This window comes from Aquarana catesbeiana, linkage group LG03 (genome assembly GCF_042186555.1).
Source record: "Aquarana catesbeiana isolate 2022-GZ linkage group LG03, ASM4218655v1, whole genome shotgun sequence".
NCBI lineage: Eukaryota > Metazoa > Chordata > Amphibia > Anura > Ranidae > Aquarana > Aquarana catesbeiana.
In genome coordinates, this window is record NC_133326.1 from 330,152,347 (window position 1) to 330,176,812 (window position 24,466).

The 24,466-nt window shown below is 45.0% G+C and overlaps 1 protein-coding gene across 1 annotated transcript in view; it reads left to right on the forward strand.

The window, feature by feature from the left end:
• FAM193B (family with sequence similarity 193 member B) overlaps nucleotides 1-24,466 on the forward strand; it is a 128,861-nt gene that overhangs the window by 101,377 nt on the left and 3,018 nt on the right. The window contains 1 exon segment of the mRNA XM_073620498.1: nucleotides 5,249-6,140. Coding sequence (XP_073476599.1) covers nucleotides 5,249-6,140 — 892 coding nt within the window.

Here is a 24,466-nt window from a genome sequence, read left to right on the forward strand (position 1 = left end):
ACCCCTTTCTGCTGAGGCATTTTAGCGCTAAAAACAGCGCCTGTAAAGCTCCTCTCAAGCCTTCCCAGTGTGAAAGCCCGACTGCCTTCACCCTGGGACGGTGCGCTTGCAGGACGGGGTTAAAAGCGCCCCACTAGCGGCTGAAAAGCACCGTAATACAGCGGTAAAGCGCCACTAAAACTAGCGGCGCTTTACCACTAACGCATCTCGCGCCACAGTGTGAAAGTACCCTTACAGTGATAACTGTAAACATGTTTTTTAGTAGTGTTTTTTTAGTGAATTGAAAAAGTTTGCAAAACACTAAGAGGTGTTTTAACGCAGTGGTAGATATTGAATCGAGCCTTTTACATTTAAAATAACTCATTCTGTATTTGTCAGGAGTGGGTAATACACTGCATGCGTTTTTAATGTTTTTATTTTGTGGTATTTAACGCATTTTTTACGCCTTGTTTTACTGAAGACTGGACCTCCGTCTGGATCGGAAAGTGAAACCTTTAGCAGTGGTATTCCTAGCACTGCTTAATGTGACAGTTCAATTCAGAGATGCTTGCTGTCAGCGCCAGCATCCTCTGTCGTAACAACCATGTGTCGCACGCTTGTTCCTCCCCCTTTCATGCTTGCTCAGATAAGGGGTCCAGCATGGAATTTGGGGAGGACCTCTTTAAACCATGTCTCTGCTACTTTGTTTACATTCCCCTGTTAGCCAGGAATCCTGGGACAGGGACACGTCAGTGGTTGTTAAAGCGGTGTTCCACCCGCAAATTTTCTTTTTTTAAAGTCAGCAGCTACAAACACTGTAGCTGCTGACTTTTAATAAGGACACTTACCTGTCCAGGGAGCCCTTACCTGACGCCGGCCCCCTGAGGCCGATCCGTCCATCGGATTGGGTGCAGGCACCGCCATTCTAATTAAGGGAAACAGGCAGTGGAGCCTTGCGGCTACACACCACCCATTACCTACTGCGCATGCGCGAGTCACACGCCACTTTGTGATTGGCCGGCTTTTTTCTGAGACACACACATGTCCCAGAAGACATCGGGGGGGGGGAGGTTGGGCTCGCCTAAGAAGAGGATATGACGTCCTGTGCCGTGGACCAGATGGATTGGAAGTACAGGCTGTATTTCATAAAAAGGTAAGTTAGAAGAAAAAAAAAATTTTAACTAGCCAAAACGAGCGGTGGTCTTTCATTTAAGACCACCTCTCAAAAGTGGTTGGAACTCAGCTTTAAGACACCTGCTCCCTGACAACCAGCATCTCTGAGCTGGAACTGTCACATTTAGCAATCGTAATTATACCACTGCTAAATGTTTCAACTCCCAATTTATACATTCATTAAATAGTGAGTGGCTAGACTACAAAATAAAAAAGTATTTACATTTTTTTTAATTGACCTTCATATCATAACGCATCATTTGATGTGGGATTTATCATGCATTTGTTATTTTTGCTTTTTTTGCCGCATAAACTACATCATTATCGAATACTTTATTAATCCCAAAGGGAAATTACTAAGATACAATTACATTTGACAAGACAATGAATTGCTCTTTTATTTGTTGCATGAGATATCTGGATAAAATGAGTCACATGATCTAAACATCACATGTGATATTGCATTGACAAAGGAATATGTGTGAAATGCTATACAAATGCTATAAAAGTATAATAATGAAGCAACTGCATTTAAAACAAAAACATTGTTGGATGGTAATGACAGCTTGAATAGTCTCCACACATACCCTCTACACATACCATAGACACAATTAGCTTCACATACACTCACAGCCACTTTTTAGGTACACCTGTTCAATTGCTTGATACCACAAAATGCTAATCAGCAAATCACATGGCAGCAACTCAATGTGTGTAGGCATCTAGACGTGGTAAGATGATTTGCTGAAGTTCAAACTGAGCATCAGAATGGGGAAGAAAGGGGATTTAAGTGACTTTGAATGTGGCATGGTTTTTGGTGCCAGACGGACTGCCCTGAGCATTTCAAAAACTACTAGTGAGTGGCAGTTGTGTGGACAAAAATGCCTTGTTGATGTCAGAGGAGAATAGGCAGATTGAGATGATAGGCATCAGTAACTCAAACACTCTTTTACAACCAAGGTATGCAAAATACTTTCTCTGAACGCACAACACATTAAACCTTGAAGCCTATGGGCTACAGCAGCAAAAGACCACACAGGGTACCAATCCTGCCAGCTAAGAACATAAAACTGAGGCTACAATTCGCACAGGTTTACCAAAATTAGACAATAGAAGATTGGAAAAACCATGCCTGATCTGATTAGTCTCGATTGCAGCTTCGACAACAGTTTACGCAACAGTTTACGCAATATAAACGGGTGACAATACAGTTATGATACAATAAAATACAAGAGGACTAAGAGGGCCCTGCTCAGAAGAGCTTACAATCTAATAGGGTGGGGCAGGTGGTACAAAAGGTTGTAACTGTGGGGAGTGAGCTGATAGAAGTGGTAAAGATTAGTTGGAGATGTGATAGGCTTTCCTAAAGAGATGAGTTTTCAGGGATCGCTTGAAGGTAGAAAGAGTGGGGGCTAGCTGGACAGGTTGAGGTACCGAGTTCCAGAGGATGGGAGAGGCTCTGGAGAAATCTTGGAGACAAGCATGGGAGGAGGAGACGAGAGAGCTTGAGAGTAGGAGGTCTTGAGAAGAGCAGATAGGATGATTTGGGTGATATTTGGAGACAAGATTGGTGATGTAGCTCGGGGCAGAGTTGTGAATGGCTTTGTATGTTTTGGTTAGTATTTTGAATTTAATTCGCTGGGTGATTGGGAGCCAGTGTAGGGATTGAAGTAGAGGGTTGGCAGACACGCTTGGTAAGTTGGATAAGTCTGGCAGCAGCATTCATGATAGACTGAAGAGGGGATAGCCTATGGAGAGGCAGGCCAATGAGAAGGGAGTTGCAATAGTCAAGGCGAGAGATAACAAGGGAGTGAATGAGGAGCTTGGTGGTTTCATTTGTTAAAAAGGGGCAAATTTTAGAGATGTTACGGAGGTGACATTCTACAAACTTTTGACAACGATTGGACTTGAGGCTGAAATGACAAGTCAGAGTCTAGGATTACACCTAGTACCCTGGCGTGAGGGGTGGGACTGATGGTTGCATTGTTGATGTTAATGGAAAAGTCATGGAGGGGGCCACGGGCGGGGGGGAATATTAATAGCTCAGTTTTAGAGAGATTTAGTTTAAGGAAGTGATGCGACATCCATGCTGATATGTTAGTTAGTAAGTTAGTAATTTTTTGCGAGAGGAGACTGAAGGAGTGAGGTGAGGAGTAGACAGATAGATTTGGGTCTCATCGGCGTATAAGTGGTATTGAAAGCCATGGGCAGTTATCAAGTAACCAAGGGAGGAGGTATAGATAGAGAAGAGAAGGGGTCCAAGAACAGAGCCTTGGGGGACCCCCACAGAAAAGGCAATGGAGAGGAGAAGACAGAGTTTTAGGTGACACTGAAGGAGCGCTGTGATAGGCAGAGAACCAGGATAGAGCAGAATCTCAGAGGCCAAGGGAATGTAGTTTATTGAGAAGGAGCGAGTGGTCAACAGTATCAAAGGCCGCAGAGAGGTCAAGTAGTAGGAGTATGGAGTACTGGCTGTTGGTTTTAGCAGTTAGAAAATCATTAATGAGTTCCATCCTGTCTTGTATCAACAGTTCAGGCTGGTGGTGTAATTATGTGGCGGATATTTTCTTGGCACACTTTGGGCCCCTTAGTACCAATTGAGAATCGTTTAAACACCACGGCCTACCTGAGTATTGTTGCTGACCATGTTCAGCCCTTTATGACCACCGTGTACCCATCTTCTGATGGCTACTTTCAGCAGGATAATGCACCATGTCACAAAGCTCAGATAATCTCAAACTGGTTTCTTGAACATGACAATGAATTCACTGTACTCCAATGGCCTCCGCAGTCACCAGATCTCAATCCAATAGAGCAATTTTGGAATGTGGTGGAACGGGAGATTTGCATCATAGATGTGCTGCTGACAAATCTGCAGCAGCTGCGTGATGTTATCATGTCAGTATGGACCAAAATCTCTGAGGAATGTTTCCAACACCTTGTTGAATCTATGCCAAGAAGAACTAAGGCAGTTCTGAAGGCAGAAGTGGGTCCAACGCAGTTCTAGCAAGGTGGCCTAATAAAGTGGCCGATCAGTGTATATCCAGGAAGCTTCACATATATATCCTTTTGATACATTGAGGGAAATATATCAAAACTGGAGCAGACCAAATATAGAGAAGCTGTGCACGGCAATCAATCCATTTCTATCTTTTTATTTTCAATGCTTAAAGTGGTTGTAAACATTTGTTATTTAAAAAAAACAAACAAAAAAAACCCAAACATGCCTATACTTACCTGCTCTGCACAAAGCAGCCCCAATCCTCTTCTTCTGGGATCCCCCGCCAACATTTCAGGCCCCTCCTCTTCAGCCATGGGGGCACCCGTGCGGGCTTCTTTCTGAGTCCCGCTGCTGCATGCGTTGACACAGACAGCAGACTCGGTCCAGCTCCTGTGTCACCTTTTGATTGACAACAATGGCTCCTACTGCTATCAGTCTGTCCAATGAGGAGAACGACAGCGGCAGGAGCTGCTGTGTTTTTGCATATTGCTGGATCGAATTAGTGGGGGGGACTCCAGAAGATGTGCATCAGAGCTTTTCTTTGTAAAACCATTGCACGGAGCAGGTATGACATTGTTGTGGTAAAAAATATATATATGTACCTGTTTATAATCACCTAAAATATATTTTTAAATGGTTTGAATTTTCGAATATTTTTGTTGAGAAAAAGCTGATATTTTTTATATGGGAGTGCAGATCGTATCCACACCTAAATCAAATGGAGCATCCAGCTCGTTCATTTAAATCAATTATACAAAAAAGGTGAAATAACTGTGTGGTGTTTATAGCTAGCAACTTATTGGGACCCATAATATAATATTGTTTTACGATTGATTGCGCTGATGGTTCACATTTTGTTTTTAGCATATGCATTTAACTCCAGTTAATGACTTTGGTGCTTGTTCAGTATTGACAGTATGCAAAATTGTGTGTGTTAGTTACATAAAAATGTGTTGTATTGATTTTTTAAATTCGGTTTTGATGATTGCTTAGAATGTGCAGAATGCAAAAGTGCGAATCGATGTTGACATCAAAAACTTAGAGATAACATGACATTTTCAACAGATTTATTAACTTTTTATTTCCTTTGTCTAGGAGAAAGCCCTTCAAGAAGCTGGTACTCAGAAATCTGACATCTATAGTTCATCTGTAGAAGACACAGGGGCGCCATCTTCAGGAGAGAAGTTACTGCAGTGGCCTCAGCTTGAGTTGGAGCGAGTAAATAGTTTTTTAACAAGCCGGCTTGAAGAGATCAAGAATACCATCAAAGACTCTATTAGGGCTAGCTTCAGTGTCTATGATCTAAATCTTGATGTCAACGATTTCCCTAAGAAAGCAGCAGTGCTGGAGCAGAAAAACTTGCTCTCCCACCTTAACGGTTCTTCTGATCTCCAAGAGATTGATCTTGACCTGTCCCCCCTTACACTTGGTGTTTCAAAAAACCAGGATGCAAAACTGGCAGAGAATGAAGTTAATACTTCCACTCAGTCTACAGAAAATGGTGTTGTGAAAAGGCTAAGTGCTGTTCCTAATCTCTCTCGTATGATCTGGGTTCAGTCTCAGAAGAACTCTGAATCTGGGGAAAGTGGGGATAAAACTTCTATCAGTACCCTAGAAAACCAGGTATTGGATAGTTCTGAAAATCAGAGACCCCATGTTCAGCCAGGAGCTTCTCTCTCTGGAGGTCGTACAAAGAAGAGCAAAAAAACAAGCCTCCAAACACGAAAGTGTGAGCCTCATATTGGGGAAGTTGCACCGCCTAAAATCGGTACATCAGGAGCAAAAGCCCAACGCAAGCTTTTACTTGAGAAAATGGAAGAGACTTCAAAGCAAGGACCAGACACTGTGAATTCAGTTACCTTCAGGCCAGAAAAAGAGAAAAGTGAGCCAGTTGGATCTGAAAGGACAGATGCCAGAGCCACTGCTGGGTCTAAAAGCAAAGCCAAGAAGAGTAGGAACAAAACGGATAAACCAAGTATATCTGTTGGTATGTTTCATAATTTATTCAGATCTTTTTTACTAAATGTACCTGTAAACTAGAGCAGATGTATGAAAACTGAAACAGGTTAAGACTGTAGCTGTTGCATTTAAAATCCAATCCGATATAAGGTTTCATTTTTTCCTAAAAAAAGGAAACGTCAAAAGCCAAAATCACAACTTTTGTTGAAGTCATTATTGTTCCCTTTTTCGTAAATCAGCTTATGAAACAATTGCAGCAGTTGAATACGTTTGTCATAATCATCCACAAGACCGTGGGGTTGATTTACTAAAACTGAAGAGTGCAAAATCTGATGCTGCTGTGCATGGTAGCCAATCAGCTTGTAACTTTAGCTTGTTCAGTTAACCTAGAAGCTGATTGGTTTCTATGCAGAGCTGCAAAAGATTTTTCACTCTCCAGTTTTAGCAAATTAACCCCCATGTATGCCTCTGTGTCAGATAAAACTGGTCAACTACTTAAAGTTGTTACTGCTGCTCCTAAAGACAAAGTTGCACACTGCTGCTCCTAAACTCATGTTTTTGAACTTTTGGCCTTTTTTGCCAAAGCCCCTGAACACAACTCGATAAAAGCCATGCACACATAGGCTTTGGAAAAACAATAATAAACCCGCGTAACCGAAATGAATAAGGGTTAAGAACTGCTGCCTCCACAGATGCGATCGCCACCTAGGTGGAAAAAGCTGGGTGTGAGAAAAATATAGAGTGTGGGTGTGGCGCTGTTCTTATTAAGAACCTAGGTGGGGATATAAAAAGATGTGAAGATAATCCTATGACGTATATAATGCCTCTATATTGTCATACTAAATATCCCTGTAAAAAAGGGGAGTCTCATACTAGAGGTGCCAAATTATAACAAATGACTGAGTGACCATAAACAAAATTAGTAATAACAGATAAATGCATCAAAAGTGAATACGTGAAATTGGTGTGGTCCACTCTAGTATATGCTAGCCAAAACATACATACAACGTACAGCCAAAACGGGGGTAAGGGGGCGAGGGGGGCGAGGGGGGGGGGGGGGGAGAGGATGGCAGGCAAAACCAGGTTAATGCTTCAGCTGAAATAGGCAATGGTGTTGCAAAAAATTTATAACGTGCACTTGTGAAAAATTAGTGACTTGTGTTTAAATAGTAAATCTAAATAGTCCTTATGGATATTGCTGACAATTAGATGTTTTCAATAAACAAGAGTGTGCAGTGCCATCCTCTAATGTTTAACTTCTTTGGTGACAGTGTTGTTATATCACGTGCTCTTATTGTGCAGAGGCTCACCAGCTTTATTCATCCCTGCAGGGGTAACAGGCAGTCACAGTCTGCCACTGTGCAGCAGTCACTGGCAATTTCAGGATCAGTTTGGCGTTAAACATAAAAGAGAAGGAATGCCCATAGCGTAAAACCATTTAAAAAGTTTTATTTGAGAAAGATGACAGAGCGGTACTCACATATTGGTAGCTCGTATAAAGCAAAAAAATTATCAGTAGAACCGTCAGAATCAAATCCTGTGTTTCCTGGGAGATGATACAAAACGTCGGTGTAGGCCACGCTCTATGAGTTTCGTAATTGGACGTCTACAGGAGCGTGACCTTTGTTACACCTCCCACCTATTTATATTGTGCGGTGTCTGTTCTGCACTTGCGCCTTAGGAGCATTGGCGCCCATTTTGCCTATGTTTCTTGCAGACCGAAGTCCTCTGGCAGCCATTTTGCCTGTGCCCGTTTCAGACCGAAGTCCACATATATGCTATAGTTTTATAAAAGAAAGCCGTGGTGAGTGACTCCATACGCACAATCTTACTGTCCGCACTTGTGTCACCACTACTTCAGATCATAAATAGTATGATGTTGTCTATCATTTTATTCCCAAAAAGGATAGACAACATCATACTATTTATGATCTGAAGTAGTGGTGACACAAGTGCGGACAGTAAGATTGTGCGTATGGACTCACTCATTACGGCTTTCTTTTATAAAACTATAGCATATATGTGGACTTCGGTCTGAAACGGGCACAGGCAAAATAGCCGCCAGCGGACTTCGGTCTGCAAGAAACATAGGCAAAATGGCCGCCAATGCTCCTAAGGCGCAAGTGCAGAACGGACACCGCACAATATAAATAGGTGGGAGGTGTAACAAAGGTCACGTTCCCGTAGACGTCCAATGACGAAACGCGTAGGACGTGGCCTACACCAACGTTTTGTATCATCTCCCAGGAAGCACAGACTGTTACCCCTGCAGGGGTGAATAAAGCTGGTGAGGCACTGCACAATAAGAGCACGTGATATAACACTGTCACCAAAGAAGTTAAACATTAGAGGATGGCACTGCACACTCTTGTTTATTGAAAACATCTAATTGTCAGCAATATCCATAAGGACTATTTAGATTTACTATTTAAACACAAGTCACTAATTTTTCACAAGTGCATGTTTTAAATTTTTTGCAACACCGTCACATAGGCTTTGACCAGAGTTTAGGAGCAGCAGCGTTTTACAGTCGGTCAAAGCTCCTTCTTCTGAATGCAGAATAATCGCATTCAGGAGAAAAATGCTAGGCGTGGCAAAAACTTGTCTAAACGTGCGTTAACGCTAAGTGCATTTTAGCAGTTGAGCGTTAATTCATTTTAATGGCCAGAATAAATTATTTATTCTGGCCAAATAAATTAACACCCAAGCGCTTGACGCTGCTAAACGTGTCTGACAGCGGTAAACGCGTTAATCAGCGTCCAGTGTTTTCTGCTGCCAGGAGAAAGGCGTCTAGGAAGTGTCCAATGTGTATGAATCCTAAAGCAGGAGTGTTTCTTACCAGAGGTTCTCACTCTCATCCTGAGAGTGACTGCAGCCTAAATAAATGCAGTGCTCTTGCAGTTTATGTAATGCCAAAACTTTTATTATAGTTACAGGTAATGTGGAAGATTTGGAACTTCTGTAAGGTTTATATTGCTGTCCGTGTTCCCACTGAGAAATTCACCCTCTCTATTGGTCCTGGTGACCATTGTCTTTGGTACAGAAAATAATACAAACAAACAAAACTGGAGCAGACAGAATCCGGAGCAGCTGTGCACGGCAACCAGTCAGCTTCTGTTTTCAGCTTGTTCAGTGATGCTTAGAAAATGAAAGATTGAAGTTGATTGCCATGCACAGCCACTCCAAATTCTGGCTGCTTCAGTTTTGGAAAATTTTTGTTAAATCCCCCTCAGTGTTTTTTAGTTTGTACAGGATCAATATGTGAGGAAAAATCATCCGATGGCGAAACCTATCATGGTGACATGTAAGAGGGAATATCCCCTCGCTTTTTAGAGCTCTTCTCTTCCTGCTGTGTCTGTGTCCGATTGGAGGCATTTACCGTCACTTTTTTTGCCCCAGCGAGCAAAACCAAAGCTCACTGGGTCTCAACCATTCCCACTCTATTCAAAACTTAAAAAAAAAAGGTTTTGGCATTACATAAATTTTAGCATCTCATTCATACCATGCACATTTCCAAGCATTTTGTACTGTAGGTAAAATACATGGACATCCAAAAATACTTTTCTCTACATGATTCATTTCCACTTTTGAAGCACATTATTCCCATTTCAGTCAACTGAAGAGTATCCTTTAAAGCAGAATCACTCTTGGAAATGCATGTTACAGTATGATCATGTCCTGCGGCTTATGAATATAGAAGAGAATCCAGTACTGCTCTTGTGTGTGTGTGTGTGTGTGTGTATGTATATGTGTGTATATATATATGTATGTATATATATATATATATATATATATATATATACACATACATACAGTGGAAGCTCGGATTACGAGCATAATCCGTTCCAGGAGTATGCTCGTAATCCAGAGTACTCGCATATCAAAGCGAGTTTTTCCAAGTCAATGGAAACGAAAATAATTCGTTCCGCATTGACCTCAATGGGATGCAATACCGCGTGTGGCCAGAGGCGGGGGGCATGGAGTTTACCAGAGATTCACAGGTTGCCACTGGAGTCCTCTTCCACTTCTCCATGACGACATCACGGAGCTGGTGGCTGTTAGAGACCTTGCGCTCCTCCATCTTCCATTTGAGAATGTCCCACAAATGCTCAATAGGGTTTAGGTCTGCAGACATGCTTGGCCAGTTCATCACCTTTTACCCTCAGATTCTTTAGCAAGGCAGTGGTCGTCTTGGAGGTGTATTTGGAGTTGTTATGTTGGAATACTGCCCTGCGGCCCAGTCTCTGAAGGGAGGGGATCATGCTCTGCTTCAGTATGTCACAGTACATGTTGGCATTCATGGTTCCCTCAATGAACTGTAGCTCCCCAGTGCCGGCAGCACTCATGCAGCCCCAGACCATGACACTCCCACCACCATGCTTGACTGTAGGCAAGACACACTTGTCTTTGTACTCCTCATCTGGTTGCTGCCACACACGCTTGACACCATCTGAACCAAATAAGTTTATCTTGGTTTCATCAGACCACAGGACAAACTGTTAGTGGGCTTTCTTGTGCATCATCTTCAGAAGAGGCTCCCTTCTGGGACGATAGCAATGCCGTATATATATATATATATATATATATATATATATATATATATATATATATATATTTTTTCCCCGTTTAACGTTACTTTCGCTTAAACAGATATGAAAATGTGTACCTTTTCAGATTAAGAGGTTGAGGATAGCTTTGAAAGGGGAGGTTATCCTTTTGACATGCATGTAAGCTAGATTGTAGTGGTTATTTTTCAGGTGTGTTATGTCCTACCCGTTTTGCTTCATGTCTGCATGAAATTAAGCATTTTGTTATATTTTTGTCCTACTCGCTGCTTCAGTGTGGTGCAGTTTGTGGTGGCGGTGCCTGATTGCTATGGTGGCCTAGTTTGCTTGTCAATTTATTGGGAAGAGTTTAAATCACCCTGTCTAATTTGCCTAAAACAATTCTGCATTTGATTATACTGCAAACTATAGTCATTTCAGTGTTTCCAATCCCTTCCCCATTGATTTAGCCTGAGCCCCCATTCACACTATGTAGCGCTTCTTGCATATGCACATTTTCATTTGTTTTTGCGTGTTATATTTCACCTGGTTGTCAGGAAGTGTGCTACTGGCCGGTCTTAAGCTGGCCAATACATTATACAATTTTCTTCAATTTTCTTTAGATTTACCTTCAACTATGTAGTACAAGGACCTTTCTGATTGCGTACAAAATGAAATTGTTTAGGTGACCTCATATTGTACGGTTTTGGTAAATCTAAAGGAAAATGGTACAAGAAAATTTCTTTTTTTTTTTTTTTTTACAAATATTTTTATTAAGATTTTAAGACAAACAACAAACACTATAACACATGGCTGCTACAGTACATCAGAGCAGTGTCAGAATAGGTAAAACATTTGGTAGGACATATGACAGCGTGAGTTGACAGGTTAATTGATAGCAATCAAGGTGTGTATAAGGTTCTCTTCAGAGGGAATTGAATTAGTTAGGTATCATAACAAATTACGCCTGAGATTTCAAACATCGAGGCCCAAAGACATAGTATTTTAATCAGTTTGTTAACCTAAGGACTATTGTGAATCTGTGTTCAATGTGAGATATTCAGAACCATCATCCATTTGCACCAGACCCTGTTTAGCATATGTGTCTTTGTATAGCGGGAGGTTCTCATTGACCAAACGTTTCCACTGTGTGATTGATGGGGGGTTAGGTTTTTTCCACTGTATTTCGATGCACTTCCTGGCATAGAAGAGTAATAGACTGGTCAACGTGCGTTTGGCTATGGTTGGAACAATATTTTCAAGCAAACCTAGTATACAAATCTCCATCAGCGGTGGTAAGTTAGTTGAAGCCACCTTGTTAGTCAAGTACCTCTCCCCAATATTGCTGTATTTTTGGGCAGTGCCAGAAGATGTGTGCGAAGTCTCCTGGGGATAGACCACATCTCCAGCATTCCGAGGGATGCTGAGGGTTCATCAAATGTAGTCTATGTGGGGTAAAGTAAGCCCTATGAACAATTTTAAATTGTACTACTCTGTCTCTTATGGAAACAAGTGACCTGAAGGGGAAATCCCAGACGTCGTCCCAGTCATCATTATCCAACGCAGGAATGTCGCGTTGCCAACGGGACCATAGCCCATCCAGAGGTGGCAGGGACACAAAGGTCAGGTGCGCGTACAGAGAGGATGTAGGCTTCACAGCACAGCCGGACCTGAGCGTCCTTTCCAGCTCGGATTGAGTCAGGATGCAGGATGCATGGGGGAATTGAGCCGCAAATGCGTGTGCTAGTTGAAAATAGCGGAACTGGTAGTGTTTTGGAAGATTGTACATTGAAGATAACTGGGCAAAAGAAAGCAGTGAGGTCTGTGACACCACTTGTGAAATTAATTTGATACCATATTTAGTCCATGCCTGGGGGTCTGTGAGCTTAAAGATATGTGGTAAATTGGGGTTTGACAATAGCGGGGCGTTGGGAGAAAGTTCTGAGCGGTTGTATTTACCAATACTAAGACCTATTCGCCATGCTCGCAGAGTAGTGTGCATGGAGGGGGTAAGTGGATGCAGGGCGCGTGGGCCTCTGTGAATTAAAAATTTGAAGGGTCTCCCAGGAACCCACCACCGTAGCCTCCAGGGCTGAGGCTGCGTTAGTTTTGTCCGGGACCAACCACCAGACCATTGTCATTAACTGAGAGGCCAGGAAATATTTGTAGCAGTCTGGGAAAGCCATGCCTCCCTGTGATGTGGGCCTCATCAGGGTAGACAGTTTATATCTGGGAGGGGTAGGGCCCCACAAGAAGTCGGAAAATTTTTGGTTTAATTTGGTGAAGAATGCTTTGGGGATCCACTGAGGGGAGTGACGGAAGAGGTAGGTAAATTTGGGGATGATTTTCATTTTAAGGAGATTAACTCTACCCCAAACCGATAAGGTAGATTGCTCCATGATTTGAGTTTAAGTTTCATATCTCCCACCACTGGGTCAAGGTTTAGTTTAATGAAGTCTTGGGCATGGGCTGAGATCTGGACTCCAAGATACTTGAAGGTGTCCACCCATCTCAACGGGCTGTCAGCGGGAGAGGTGTTTTTTGCTTCCTGGTCTATGGGGAATAGGGTGGATTTTGACCAGTTGACCCAAAGACCCGTCACCTCAGAATGTGTCTAGGACCGATAATGCACCCTGGAGCGACGGGCCAGCGTCCGCAAGAAAAAGGACCATATCATCAGCGTACAGGGCTACCCTCTCCTCCAGCAGGCCAATACGCATCCCCTTGATGTGGGGCGATGTACGTAGGGCTTCAGCAACTGGCTCAATGGCTATGGCAAACAAGGCCGGAGAGAGGGGGCAGCCCTGTCTAGTTCCCCTGAACAATTTGAAGGGAGATGATAATTTGGAGCCAAGCCTAATCGAAGAGGTGGGGCACTTGTAGATCACCTGTAACCACGCAATAAATTTTAATGGGAAGCCCATTCTACGGAGGGTCTCCCACAGAAAGGGCCACTCCACTGTGTCGAAGGCCTTTTCTATGTCCAATAGCGCAATGGCCCTTGTCCCCGAGTTTTTGTGCTGAGTATGTATGTTTGTGAAAAGTCTCCTGAGATTTACGTCAGTGGACCTCTTGGGCATAAAACCTGTTTGGTCGGGGTCAATTACTGATGGCAACAATGGATAAAGACGGGAGGCTAGTAGTTTGGTTAAGATTTTAAGATCGTTGTTTAACAGTGCAATCGGTCTGTAGGATGCGCATAGTTCTGTGTCTTTTTGGGGGGCTTGTGTATTAAGGTAAGGTATGCCTGGTGCATTGACGGCGGTAAGTCACCCCTAGACAGGCAAGTATTATACAGCTGGGCCAGTATGGGTGCCAGCAGATCGCAGTGAGTTCGATAGAAATCTATGGGAAGTCCGTCAGGCCCCGGAGCTTTACCGGTGGGGAAAGAGCGGATAATGTTTAAAACTTCTAATGTTGTAAATGGCTGGATCAGTGACTGTCTCTCCGTGTCCGAGAGCCAACCAAGAGCCAGTGGATCTAAGAGATCTTGTAGTGACTCTGGTCTGAAATCGGAAGGGAGAGAGGAGGCATAGAGCCTTTCGTAGAAGGCACCAAACATCTCCAGTATGTCAGATTGGGACGTCACTGTCTCTCCATCTGGGGAGCGCAGGCCAGAGACTACCGTGAGTGGATGGTCATGTTGAGCCAACATAGCCAGAAAACGACCGTTTTTGTCACCCTGCTCGAAGAACCGTTGTCTGCCTGTATGTATGTCTAGCCTAGTGACCTCCGACATATGTATGTTCAATGCACTCTGAGCTGCATTTAGCGAGTCAAAATGGGAAGGCGAGGGGTCTGCACTGAACACCGCAGCCTGATCATCCACTGACTGTTGAAGTAACTGAGTTTGTTGGCTTTGTTGTTTCTTGACACTGGCAATGGTGGAAATGTAGAGGCCTCTGGCATAGGCTTTGAAAGTGTCCCAAACTATTTGTGGAGATGAAGAGTCCTTATTATGATCCCAAAAATCAACCAACCTGGGGGGAATTATGTCCGCTACCTCGGGGTGAGAGATCCACCGTGCCCCCAGCCTCCACAAAGCTGCATCGCGGGATGCAGACGAGCGGAATTCCACAACCAGCGGGCTGTGGTCAGATAACCCACTAGGGAGATATGAGGCCTCCACCACGTCCGCCAAAAGGGATGGGTTGGAGAAGGCCAAGTCTATTCTAGAGGCAGTCTTGTGGGAAGCCAAGAAGCACGAATAGGCCCTAAGGGCAGGATGTCTCCATCTCCAAATCTCCTCCAGTCCCATTGCCTGTGCCCAGCAAAGTAAGTCAGAGTTATGTGTCTTAGGAGGGACAGGTCTATCCATGTCTGGGGAAATGATAGCATTAAAATCACCCATTACTAAGAGTTTCCCGGGACAAAAGGGGGCCGCCTTTTCAAGGACTGTGTAAAGGAGGTCCGGGGAGAAGGGTGGAGGGACATACATATTCACAACAATATATTTCTGAGACCAATGTCTAAACACCAAAATTGCAAATTTACCCTGGGGGTCCGTGCATACCTCTTCAATTGTACATGGAAATTTTTTAGCAATTAGAATTGAGACCCCCCTTGAATATGAGGGGTATGTTGCATGAAAGGACCTCTGTATCCAGGGTTTTTTAAGGGTCAGAACCTTGCTGCCTGTGAGATGAGTTTCTTGTAAAAGTATAATGTGAGGGGAGTGGAGTTTAAGGTATTTGGTTAGTAGCGCACGTTTAAATTTGGAATTTAGGCCTCTTACGTTCCATGAAAGGACAGTGAACGTATCAGTTAGGGAGATAGCCATCTGAAGTAAGGAAACCAAGGCAAAGCAGGATGGCTGGGGGGGCTTATAGGGGAGCAGCTCACAGACAGCAAGGACCCCACGTCAAGCCACCATGGGGCAGTAGCAAATGACCCCTGCAGCAGCCCTCTATAACCTAAAGTTAAACAAGACAAACTAAAATTTAACATGCCCAAGCACAAGGTGCTTATCCTACTAATTCCCAACTCCTCTCCCGGAAGGGAAATACAACCCAGAGAGGAGAATTGGGAATAGTTTTACCCAAAAACAAACAAACTTCTAACTGTAGATGTACCCCTAAGTGGGGTTATCACGCTGCAATAATCTTACTGCAGATCAGTCCGTGGTTCTTTGATCCATCTATAGTTAATAGCAAAGTCCCAAAAACAACAAAAAGGGGAAAGAAAAAAGGAAAAGTGGGGACTTATTTTCACCCTCCTTAAAAAAATGGGGTAATAAGGCTTCCTTGGTTAGGAACTGATGAAGGGGTATGCGGGAGGGGTACGTGAACATGAGTGTGTGTGGTGATCTCTGGATCAAAAAAGGGGGGGGGGGGGGATCCTGAGAAAATGAGAGCGCCTGTGGGTTGATCTCCAATCAGTGATCAAAAGGACAAAAGCAAAAAACAATGAGAAAAAGGAGAACAAAAAAGTCAATATGGGTGCCGCTGGAGCTCCTCTGACAGGAGGCGCTAGCATTAGGTTCAACATCCCAGTGTACCCCGTTTAGATTTAGGATGTTGTTGGGGTATAGTTATGTAGGAGAGGGTGGGAGCCGAAAATAAATTGTGCTGGAAAACCAGAGGGGACGAATGTGGGGGTCTTTGGATGGAGGTAGGATATGTAGCTGGGTCTCACAAGTCATAAAGCCGTAGATGTTCCAGTTGCTGATATGACCCTAGTGGGCATCCAGCCATGCCGCTGCGGCCTCGGGGGTATCAAAGAAGCGTGTGGTGTCACCATCTGTGATCCTCAATCTGCTGGGGTATAGAAGGCCAAAACGTATTCCCCTTTCTCGGAGTCGGCGTCTGACATCAGTGAAGGATTTGCGGCGCTGCTGCACCTCTTGTGAGAAATCAGGAAAGAAGGACAGTCTAGTATTCTCATACTTGATTTCCGGCATGGAACGGGCCGCCGCCAGGATACGGTCCCGGTAATTTAGCAAGCGTAGGAGGAAGGGGCGTGGGGGAGCCCCGGGTCTCGGATGGAGCGGCGGGACTCTATGGGCTCTTTCGACCACGAAAGTGGGTGGCATGTTGCTCAGATTAAACAAGTTAGACAATAGCTGTTCGGTACATTCCGCCGGTTTGGAGCCCTCAACTCTCTCAGGTAAACCAATTATACGAATGTTGTTGCGCCTAAGGCGATTTTCGGTATCAATGGCTCGTTCCTGTAGCGCCTTCACCTGAAGTTGCAAAGCCCTCACCTCTCTGGAATCTGTCCGGATCGCATCCTCCACTGTGGAGACTCTGTCTTCTACTTCAGATATACGTGATCGGAATTTATCCATGTCATGACGAATAAGACTTACATCTACTGTTAGGAAATCAATCTTGGTAGTAAGAGTTTTGTTTGCATGCTGTGATGGCAGCCAGGATCTCTGCTCCCATTGGGGACTCCCTGGTCCCGGACTCCGCCACCGCCTGTGCGTTCGCCGCCATCGTAGCTGTCCGTTGGCGCCCGGACGACGCGCCAGCGAAGTAGCGGCGTGGGAGACCTTTTTTTTTTTTTTGGTGTGTACAGCGGGTCCTGGGTGGGCCCATCCGCAGTGTGTTTTGCTCTGAAGGGCGGCTTATATTCTATGGGGGAGGGCAGGAAGGCACCTGGGATCAAGCGGGACAGAGGGTGCACAGGGCCGGGGACTCCCGTAGAGGCAGACCCCGCTGGATGGTGTTTTAGTGCGATTAGCACAACCACTGTAGGGCACAGTACCTCAGGATGTAAGGTGGGCCAGGCTCCACAGGCCTCCGGATGGCAGCAGGTTCTCTCAGAGTTCCTCCTGGCAGGTCCACCCTGGTCGTCCACGCTGCCTCGGGGAGCCGCCGCTAGAGGCGCGGAGGTAGATGTCGTTCCCCATTCCGCCCGGCACGGCACTCGAGCCCGGGGATGCCTGAGGATCCGTAGGCCGCAAGATGGCGGCGGCCGCGGCGTCCGGGAATCCCCAGAGAGGAGCCGTCCCCCGGCCCTCAATGTCAAAGAGGTCCCTTCCTGGAACCACCGTCGTGGGGACAGGGAGATTGGCCGCTCCCCGCTCCGGACCCCGGCGTCTCAGCTCGGATATGTCGGAGCCCTCACAGGCCTCAAGATGGCGGCGGCTGTTACTGTTTGGGGCCGGCCACAGCCGGGTACGACTGGTCAGCGCGGCCCAGCGCCACAATCCACCCCGGGTCCAGTGCGGGCGATGTCCCGTAATGAGTAGGGAAGGTACTGGGGCTTTGGAAGGTGTTTTTTTTTGTCAGGATGGCAAAGGATTTCGTCAGGATTGCTGGAGCTCCACAGCAACACGTCTGGTGCGCTCTACATCCGGACACGCCCCCCCAAGAAAATTTCTTTATCGTACATCACGGGACATAGAGCCACAGTAATTACAATATGGGTTATATGGCACCTTCAGGTGATAGACACTGGCACACCCTAGACAGGAAGTTCAATTCCCCATATAACCCCTCTCCCTACTGGGAGTACCTCAGTTTTTTCGCCAGTGTCTTAGGTGTTGGTCACAAGTAAGGATGTGCTGTGCTGAGCTCCGCTGGAATATTCCTTGCTGGGACAAGCTATGCAACCGGATCCAATCAAAGTGTCTTTTCCAGGCCGAATTGAATGGTACCCGGGTCTCGTGTCCGAAGAAACAAGGTTTTGCCAGTAACACTTCTCTTTTTAGAAAGCTGGCCCCCGGGATCCAGTATTTGTTTTTTTCAGCCATATTCCTGCCGGGGTGCTTTACAGGCCCAGGGCTGTGGATCCCCCGATAAAAAGGGGGCCCCGGTCCCTAAAGGTTTTTTAATGGAGCCCACCGTAAGTGGTGAAGATTGGGTCTGTTACCACAGAACCCTGCAGCTGGATAAGGTAAGGGAGATTCCTAAGGAATTTTTCTAATTCTTGTGGGTTTTCTCCTTTAAAGTAAATGTTGTCATGCCTATAGTCACCACCGGGGGCTGTCAAGAGCACGTACCTGATTCCATGCTTGTCAGTCTCGCTCTGTGTCACAAGCTGCACACTTCCTCCGGCCCAAGCTCCAGGTAACACATGGGAAGGGGGGTTTTTCTCCTTGGAATGTCCCCCCACCTGGATAGCTTCACTCCTGGAGGCAGAGGGAGCATGGGTCAGTCGGCAGTGTGCCGCGACGCTGCAATTGCTTCCGACACTTCAGCCCCTGTCTATATAACTGAGCAGGTTTTCTCCTCAGCTATGAGTGGATTGGAGGAAAGATTATTGGCTTTAATCGCATCTTCACAGAGTGGAAGAAAACACATTTACCACCCAGGATCCTCAAACAGAGGAACAGGGGGAGGGGGAAGATGAATCCCCCTCAGGGGACTGTGAAGGGGCTGATGATTCCTCTTCCGAGGGATCAAGTGGGGAAAGACCTTCTTCAGCTTTACATGCTGAGAAGTTGCTGGTGCATTCTCTTACTGAGATGGTCCGCTCCACATTTAGGCTACCCTTAACAGTCGGTTGAAGAGCCCACTTCCTGTTTGTGTTCACTAAAGCCTCCTCATGCCTTTCCTGTCCATTCATTACTAGAAAGCTTATGTATTCTGAGTGGGATCACCCAGATAAGCATTTTTTCCCTCCTAAAAAGTTTTCAACACTTTATCCTATGGAGGAAAAATTTACTAAGATGTGGAGTATACCAGCAATTGACGCTGCTATATCCTCTGTGAATAAATGTTTGACAGTGCGCAAATGCTTAGGGATCCAACTGATAAAAAATTGGAATTCCTGTTAAAAAAACATTTTCTCTTTGGCAGGTTCAGTGGCTCAACCTGCAGTGGCGGCAATTGGGGTATGTCAATCCTTGAGACCATTTGAAACAGGTGCTCAAGGTTTTCTCTGAACAGCAAGCCCAGGAGTTAGCTGAGCTGCCAGCAGCTTTGTGTTTTGCAACTGACGCAATCAGAGATTCTATTCTTCAAACCTCTCCCCTTACGCTTGGGTTGGTACATATGCGTAGAATCTTATGGTTGAAAAGTTGGTCAGCCGAAGCGCCATGCAAAAAGCTCCTGGCTGGTTTTCCTTTCCGCAGTGAGAAGCTGTTTGGGGAGGATTTGGACAAATATATCCAAAAAATATCAAGGTGGAAAAGTACCCTTTTGCCAGTTAAGAAAAAGAGTAAACGTCCCTCATTTAAACGGGCTCTTTCTCCAGTGCCAGGGGCATCAGCCTCCAGGCAGTCATGACGGCCTCTACCGTCAGGATCAAGAGGTAAACCTCCGGGTCAACCCCAGGGACAAAAGAAATCCTGGGGGAGGAAACCCACAAGACAGAACGCTAAAGCCTCTTTATGAAGGGGTGCCCCCGCTCGCTCGAGTGGGGGAAGACTTCTGCAGTTCTTAAGGGTCTGCAGGAAGAATTTTGTGATGGATATGTGGTCTCTACAATAGCTCTAGGTTACAAACTAGAATTCCGAGAATTCCCGTCTCCTTGTTTCCTCAGGTCAAATGTCCCCAAAGATCCAGAGAAAAAGAAGTCTCTGTAGCGTCAGACCGACTTTTGTCACAAAAAGTGATCATGGTGGTCCCCATGGAAGAGCAGGGGTTGGGGTTTTATTCAAACCTTTTCACGGTGCCAAAACCAAATGGGGATGTCAGACCCATTCTAGATCTCAAAGATCTAAACCGGTTCCTGAAAATTTGCTCTTTTCGCATGGAATCAATCCGATCAGTAGTCTCCATCCTACAAGGAGGAGAACTTCTCCCATCAATCGACATCAAGGATGCATACCAGCATGTACCTTTTTTCCCCGCTCGCCAGAAGTATCTGCGTTTCGAAGTAGTAATCAGTTTTGTAGCCTTGCCTTTCCGTCTAGCTACTGCCTCTTTGGGTGTTTACAAAACTTCTGCCCCTTCCTCTGGCCAGATTAAGGACTCAAGGTATAACAATAATAGCATACCTGGACGACCTGCTCTTGAGAGGACCGGTTGGTAACCCGCTTGGACCAAAGCATGGTCACCACAGTCAACTAGTTGGAATACCTAGGTTGGGTCCTCAGCCTAGAGAAATCTTCTTTAAAGCCAGTAAGAAGATTAGAGTACTTGGGTCTGGTTACAGATACAGCCCAGAAGAGGGTGTTTTTACCTCAAGCAAAGATCAGCTCCATAAAGGAGCTGGTTCCAGATGGTCAGGGCAAAGAAGGGTCCTTCCATTAGCCTTTGTATGAGGTTGTTGGGGAAGATGGAGGCTTCGTTCGCAGCAGTTCCCTATGCTCAGTTCCCTATGCTCAGTTTCATTTGAGACTAATGTAAAACAGTATCCTATCGGCCTGGAACAAGAAGGTTCATGCACTAGATTAGTGCGCCAGAGCCTCAGTTGGTGGAGGGTATCCGAGAATAGAAGGGGAAATCCTTCTTATTGGTTACCTGGAAGGTGGTAACAGATGTCAGCCTTTCCGGTTGGGGAGCAGTCCTGGAAGAGGCGTCTGTCCAGGGGAAATGGTGCAGAACCGAAAAGGACCTTGCCCATCAACATTCTAGAGATTCGGGCAGTGCGTCTAGCCCTAAGGGACTGGACATTCAGGTTGCAGAATTCTCCTGTCAGGATTCAATCCGACAATGCCACAGCAGTGGCTTATATCAATCACCAAGAGGGCACCAGAAGTCAGGCAGCCCAGGGAGAGGTAAACCATATCCTAACCTGGGCAAAACAGCATGTGCCATGCATATCGGCAGTCTTCATTCCAGGGGTAGAGAAGTGGCAGGCGGACTACTTACGTCGCCAGCAGTTGTTCCCAGGGGAACGGTCTCTTCACCCCGACATCTTCCTGACTATATGCCAAAGATGGGGCATCCTGGATGTAGATCTGGTTCAGGTTCAACAACAAAGTCAACAACTTTGTGTCAAGAACAAGGGATCCACTCGTATGCGGAACAGTTGCGTTGGTGACCCTGTGGGATCAGTTCTCACTGATTTATGCATTCCCTCCTATTCTGCTGCTACCTCAACATCTTTGCAGGATCAAGCGGGAAAGGAAGTCGTTAGTTCCCAGAAGATCTTGGTATGCAGAAATAGTAAAGATGGTGGTAGGGGCCCCGTGGACCCTACCACCACGTCTAGACCTGCTATCGGAGGGACCAGTGTTCCATCCAACTTTACAAACACTAAATTTAACGGTTTGGCTATTGAAACCCACATCCTGAAGAATCGTGGGCTTTCAGGCTCAGTGATATCTTCCTTGATTAATGCAAGGAAGCCAGCTTCCAGAGTCACTTATTATAGAGTCTGGAAGGCATATGTTTCCTGGTATGAATCCAGGGGTTGGCATCCTAGGAAGTATGTCGTAGATAGTATTCTTGCCTTTCTGTAAATGGGGCTAGAGATGAAACTGGCCTTGAATACTATCAAGGGCCAGGTCTCGGCCTTATTGGTTTTGTTTCAACGCCTGCTTGCTTTGCATTCTTTGGTCCGAAGCTTTATACAGGGGGTAACGTGGCTTAATCCACCGGTTAGAGCACCCCTGAACCTTTGGGACTTTATTTCTGTCGGCATTACAGAAGCAGCCTTTTGAGCGGATACGACATATTCCTGTGGTCCTTTTGACAAGGAAGCTAGTTTTTCTGGTAGCCATTTCTTCTGCAAGAAGAGCCATTCCTAGATTGTAAACTCTAACGAGCAGGGCCCTCTGATTCCTCCTGTATTGAATTGTATTGTACTTGTATTGTCTGCCCTAATGTTGTAAAGCGCTGCGTAAACTGTCGGCACTATATAAATCCTGTATAATAATAATAATAATATTTAATCATTCACAAGGATAGAGTAGTATTGCGTCCTCATCCGAGCTTTCTGCCAAAGGTGGTTTCAGGTTTTCACCTAAACCAGGATATTGTTTTACCTTCATTTTTTCCAGAACCCTGTTCTAAGGAAGAAAAGTCACTACCTTCTTTGGATGCAGAGAGAGCAGTCAAAATCTATTTGAAGGCGACTGCTCAGATTCGGAAAACAGATGTTTTGTTTGTGTTGCCTGAAGGTCCTAGGAATGGACAGGCAGCGTCGAAATCCACTATTGCCAAATGGATTTGGCTAGTAATTGTTAAAGCTTATGGCTTGAAGAGGAAGGTTCCACCTTTTCAGATCAAAGCGCACTCAACCAGGGCTGTTAGTGCTTTGTGGGCAGGGCATCACTAAGCCTCCATGGCTCAAATCTGGAAGGCCGCAACCTGGTCTTCAGTTCATACATTCACCAGATTCTATCAGGTGGATGTAAGAAAGCATGAGGATATCGCCTTTGGGTGCAGTGTATTGCAGGCGGGAGTATAGGTCCTCAGGTCTGATTGTTTACTTTACTTTTGTTTTTGTCCCCTCACCTCAGGTGGCATTGCTCTGTGACATCCCATACAGTAATTACTGTGACTCTGTGTCCCGTGATGTACGGTAAAGAAAATAGGATTTTTGTAATAGCTTACCTGTAAAGTCCTTTTCTTGGAGTAAATCACGGGACACAGAGGTCCCTCCCCCTTTCTGGTTACATGTGTATTGCTTTGCTATAAAACTGAGGTACTCCCGGTAAGGGGAGGGGTTATATGGGGATTTAAACTTCCTGTCTAGGGTGTGCCAGTGTCCATCACCTGAAGGTGCCATATAACCCATATAGTAATTACTGTGGCTCTGTGTCCCGTGATGTACTCCAAGAAAAGGATTTTACAGGTAAGCGGTTATAAAAATCCTATTTTTTTAATGTATGGCCAGCTTTAGGGTGTCTCCACTCTGGATGTAGGAAAAAGAAGACACCTTTGACCCGTAGCACTGTCAATCTGGGGCTAAACTAGTGTTGGATGCACTAGCAGATTTAATCCTAACTTACAAATTAAAACGCAACTCTAGCTTTTGCTTTACAAGTAGTTTCAGCAGCAGTTTTTTTTTTCTTTTGGGATAAAGGTTTTGCATAATTGAATACAAACTGACCATTTTAAGCTCCCCTGTCAGTGTTAAATGCTTTGTCTCAACCTTCTGACACTTGCTAGACATTTTGGTCTGGTAAAGGAAATTGAAAAATAACAAACTTACAGGCCAGATCTCCAGGTAAAAATAAAGCAAAAAAGTCAGGGAAAAGAAAACCACTGCAGTCACCACATCTAAGACTTGGCAAGCTACAATGTAATTTTTGTTTTTGGGTTTAATACTGATTTATTCTTGATAGAACTCAGACATTAGCGCTCTGTCAGCTGTCATATGTGCATCAAATTACCAGAGTGTTACTTTTTAAAGTGGTTCTAAAGGCAGAAGTTTGTTTACCTTAATGGATTATTCTACGCATTAGGGTAAAAAACCTGCATGAAATTGGAACAAAGAAGCCGACCATAGTGAAGTCCCATATAGGTAGTAAAACATTTATTAATATATTGCACTTACAGACCTAGGCAAAAATTGGGCATATTAATGGCTCTGAACACAGTAACCGCTGTGGTTACCAGATTCCAAAATGCCTGCGATGGGGCTGCGCATGCGTAGTATTTCACGCATCGTAATCTCATCCGTCCTATGCGTTTTGTCATAAATGACGTTATGAGGCAGTGTCCATATCCATGATCACAATGCCACCCCTACAGAAAGCTTTGGGTTTATGCAGCTGGCTCTGCCAAGAGACATTGACCCTAGAACTATGCAGGAACCATCAAATGGGAGGTCAGTCAGCCACAGCTCAAGGAACCCCTGGCAACCTCTGGAGGAATCCTAAGGTTCCATGGAACCCTGGTTGAGAATGGCTGGATTAGATGTTTAGTTTCTACATTGTTGTAGAAGAATTTAACGGACAACCAGATTGTTTAATGTGGGTGTGGCCAGCTTTAGAAATCTAAACTGCCTTGAAAGCTTGTTCTAA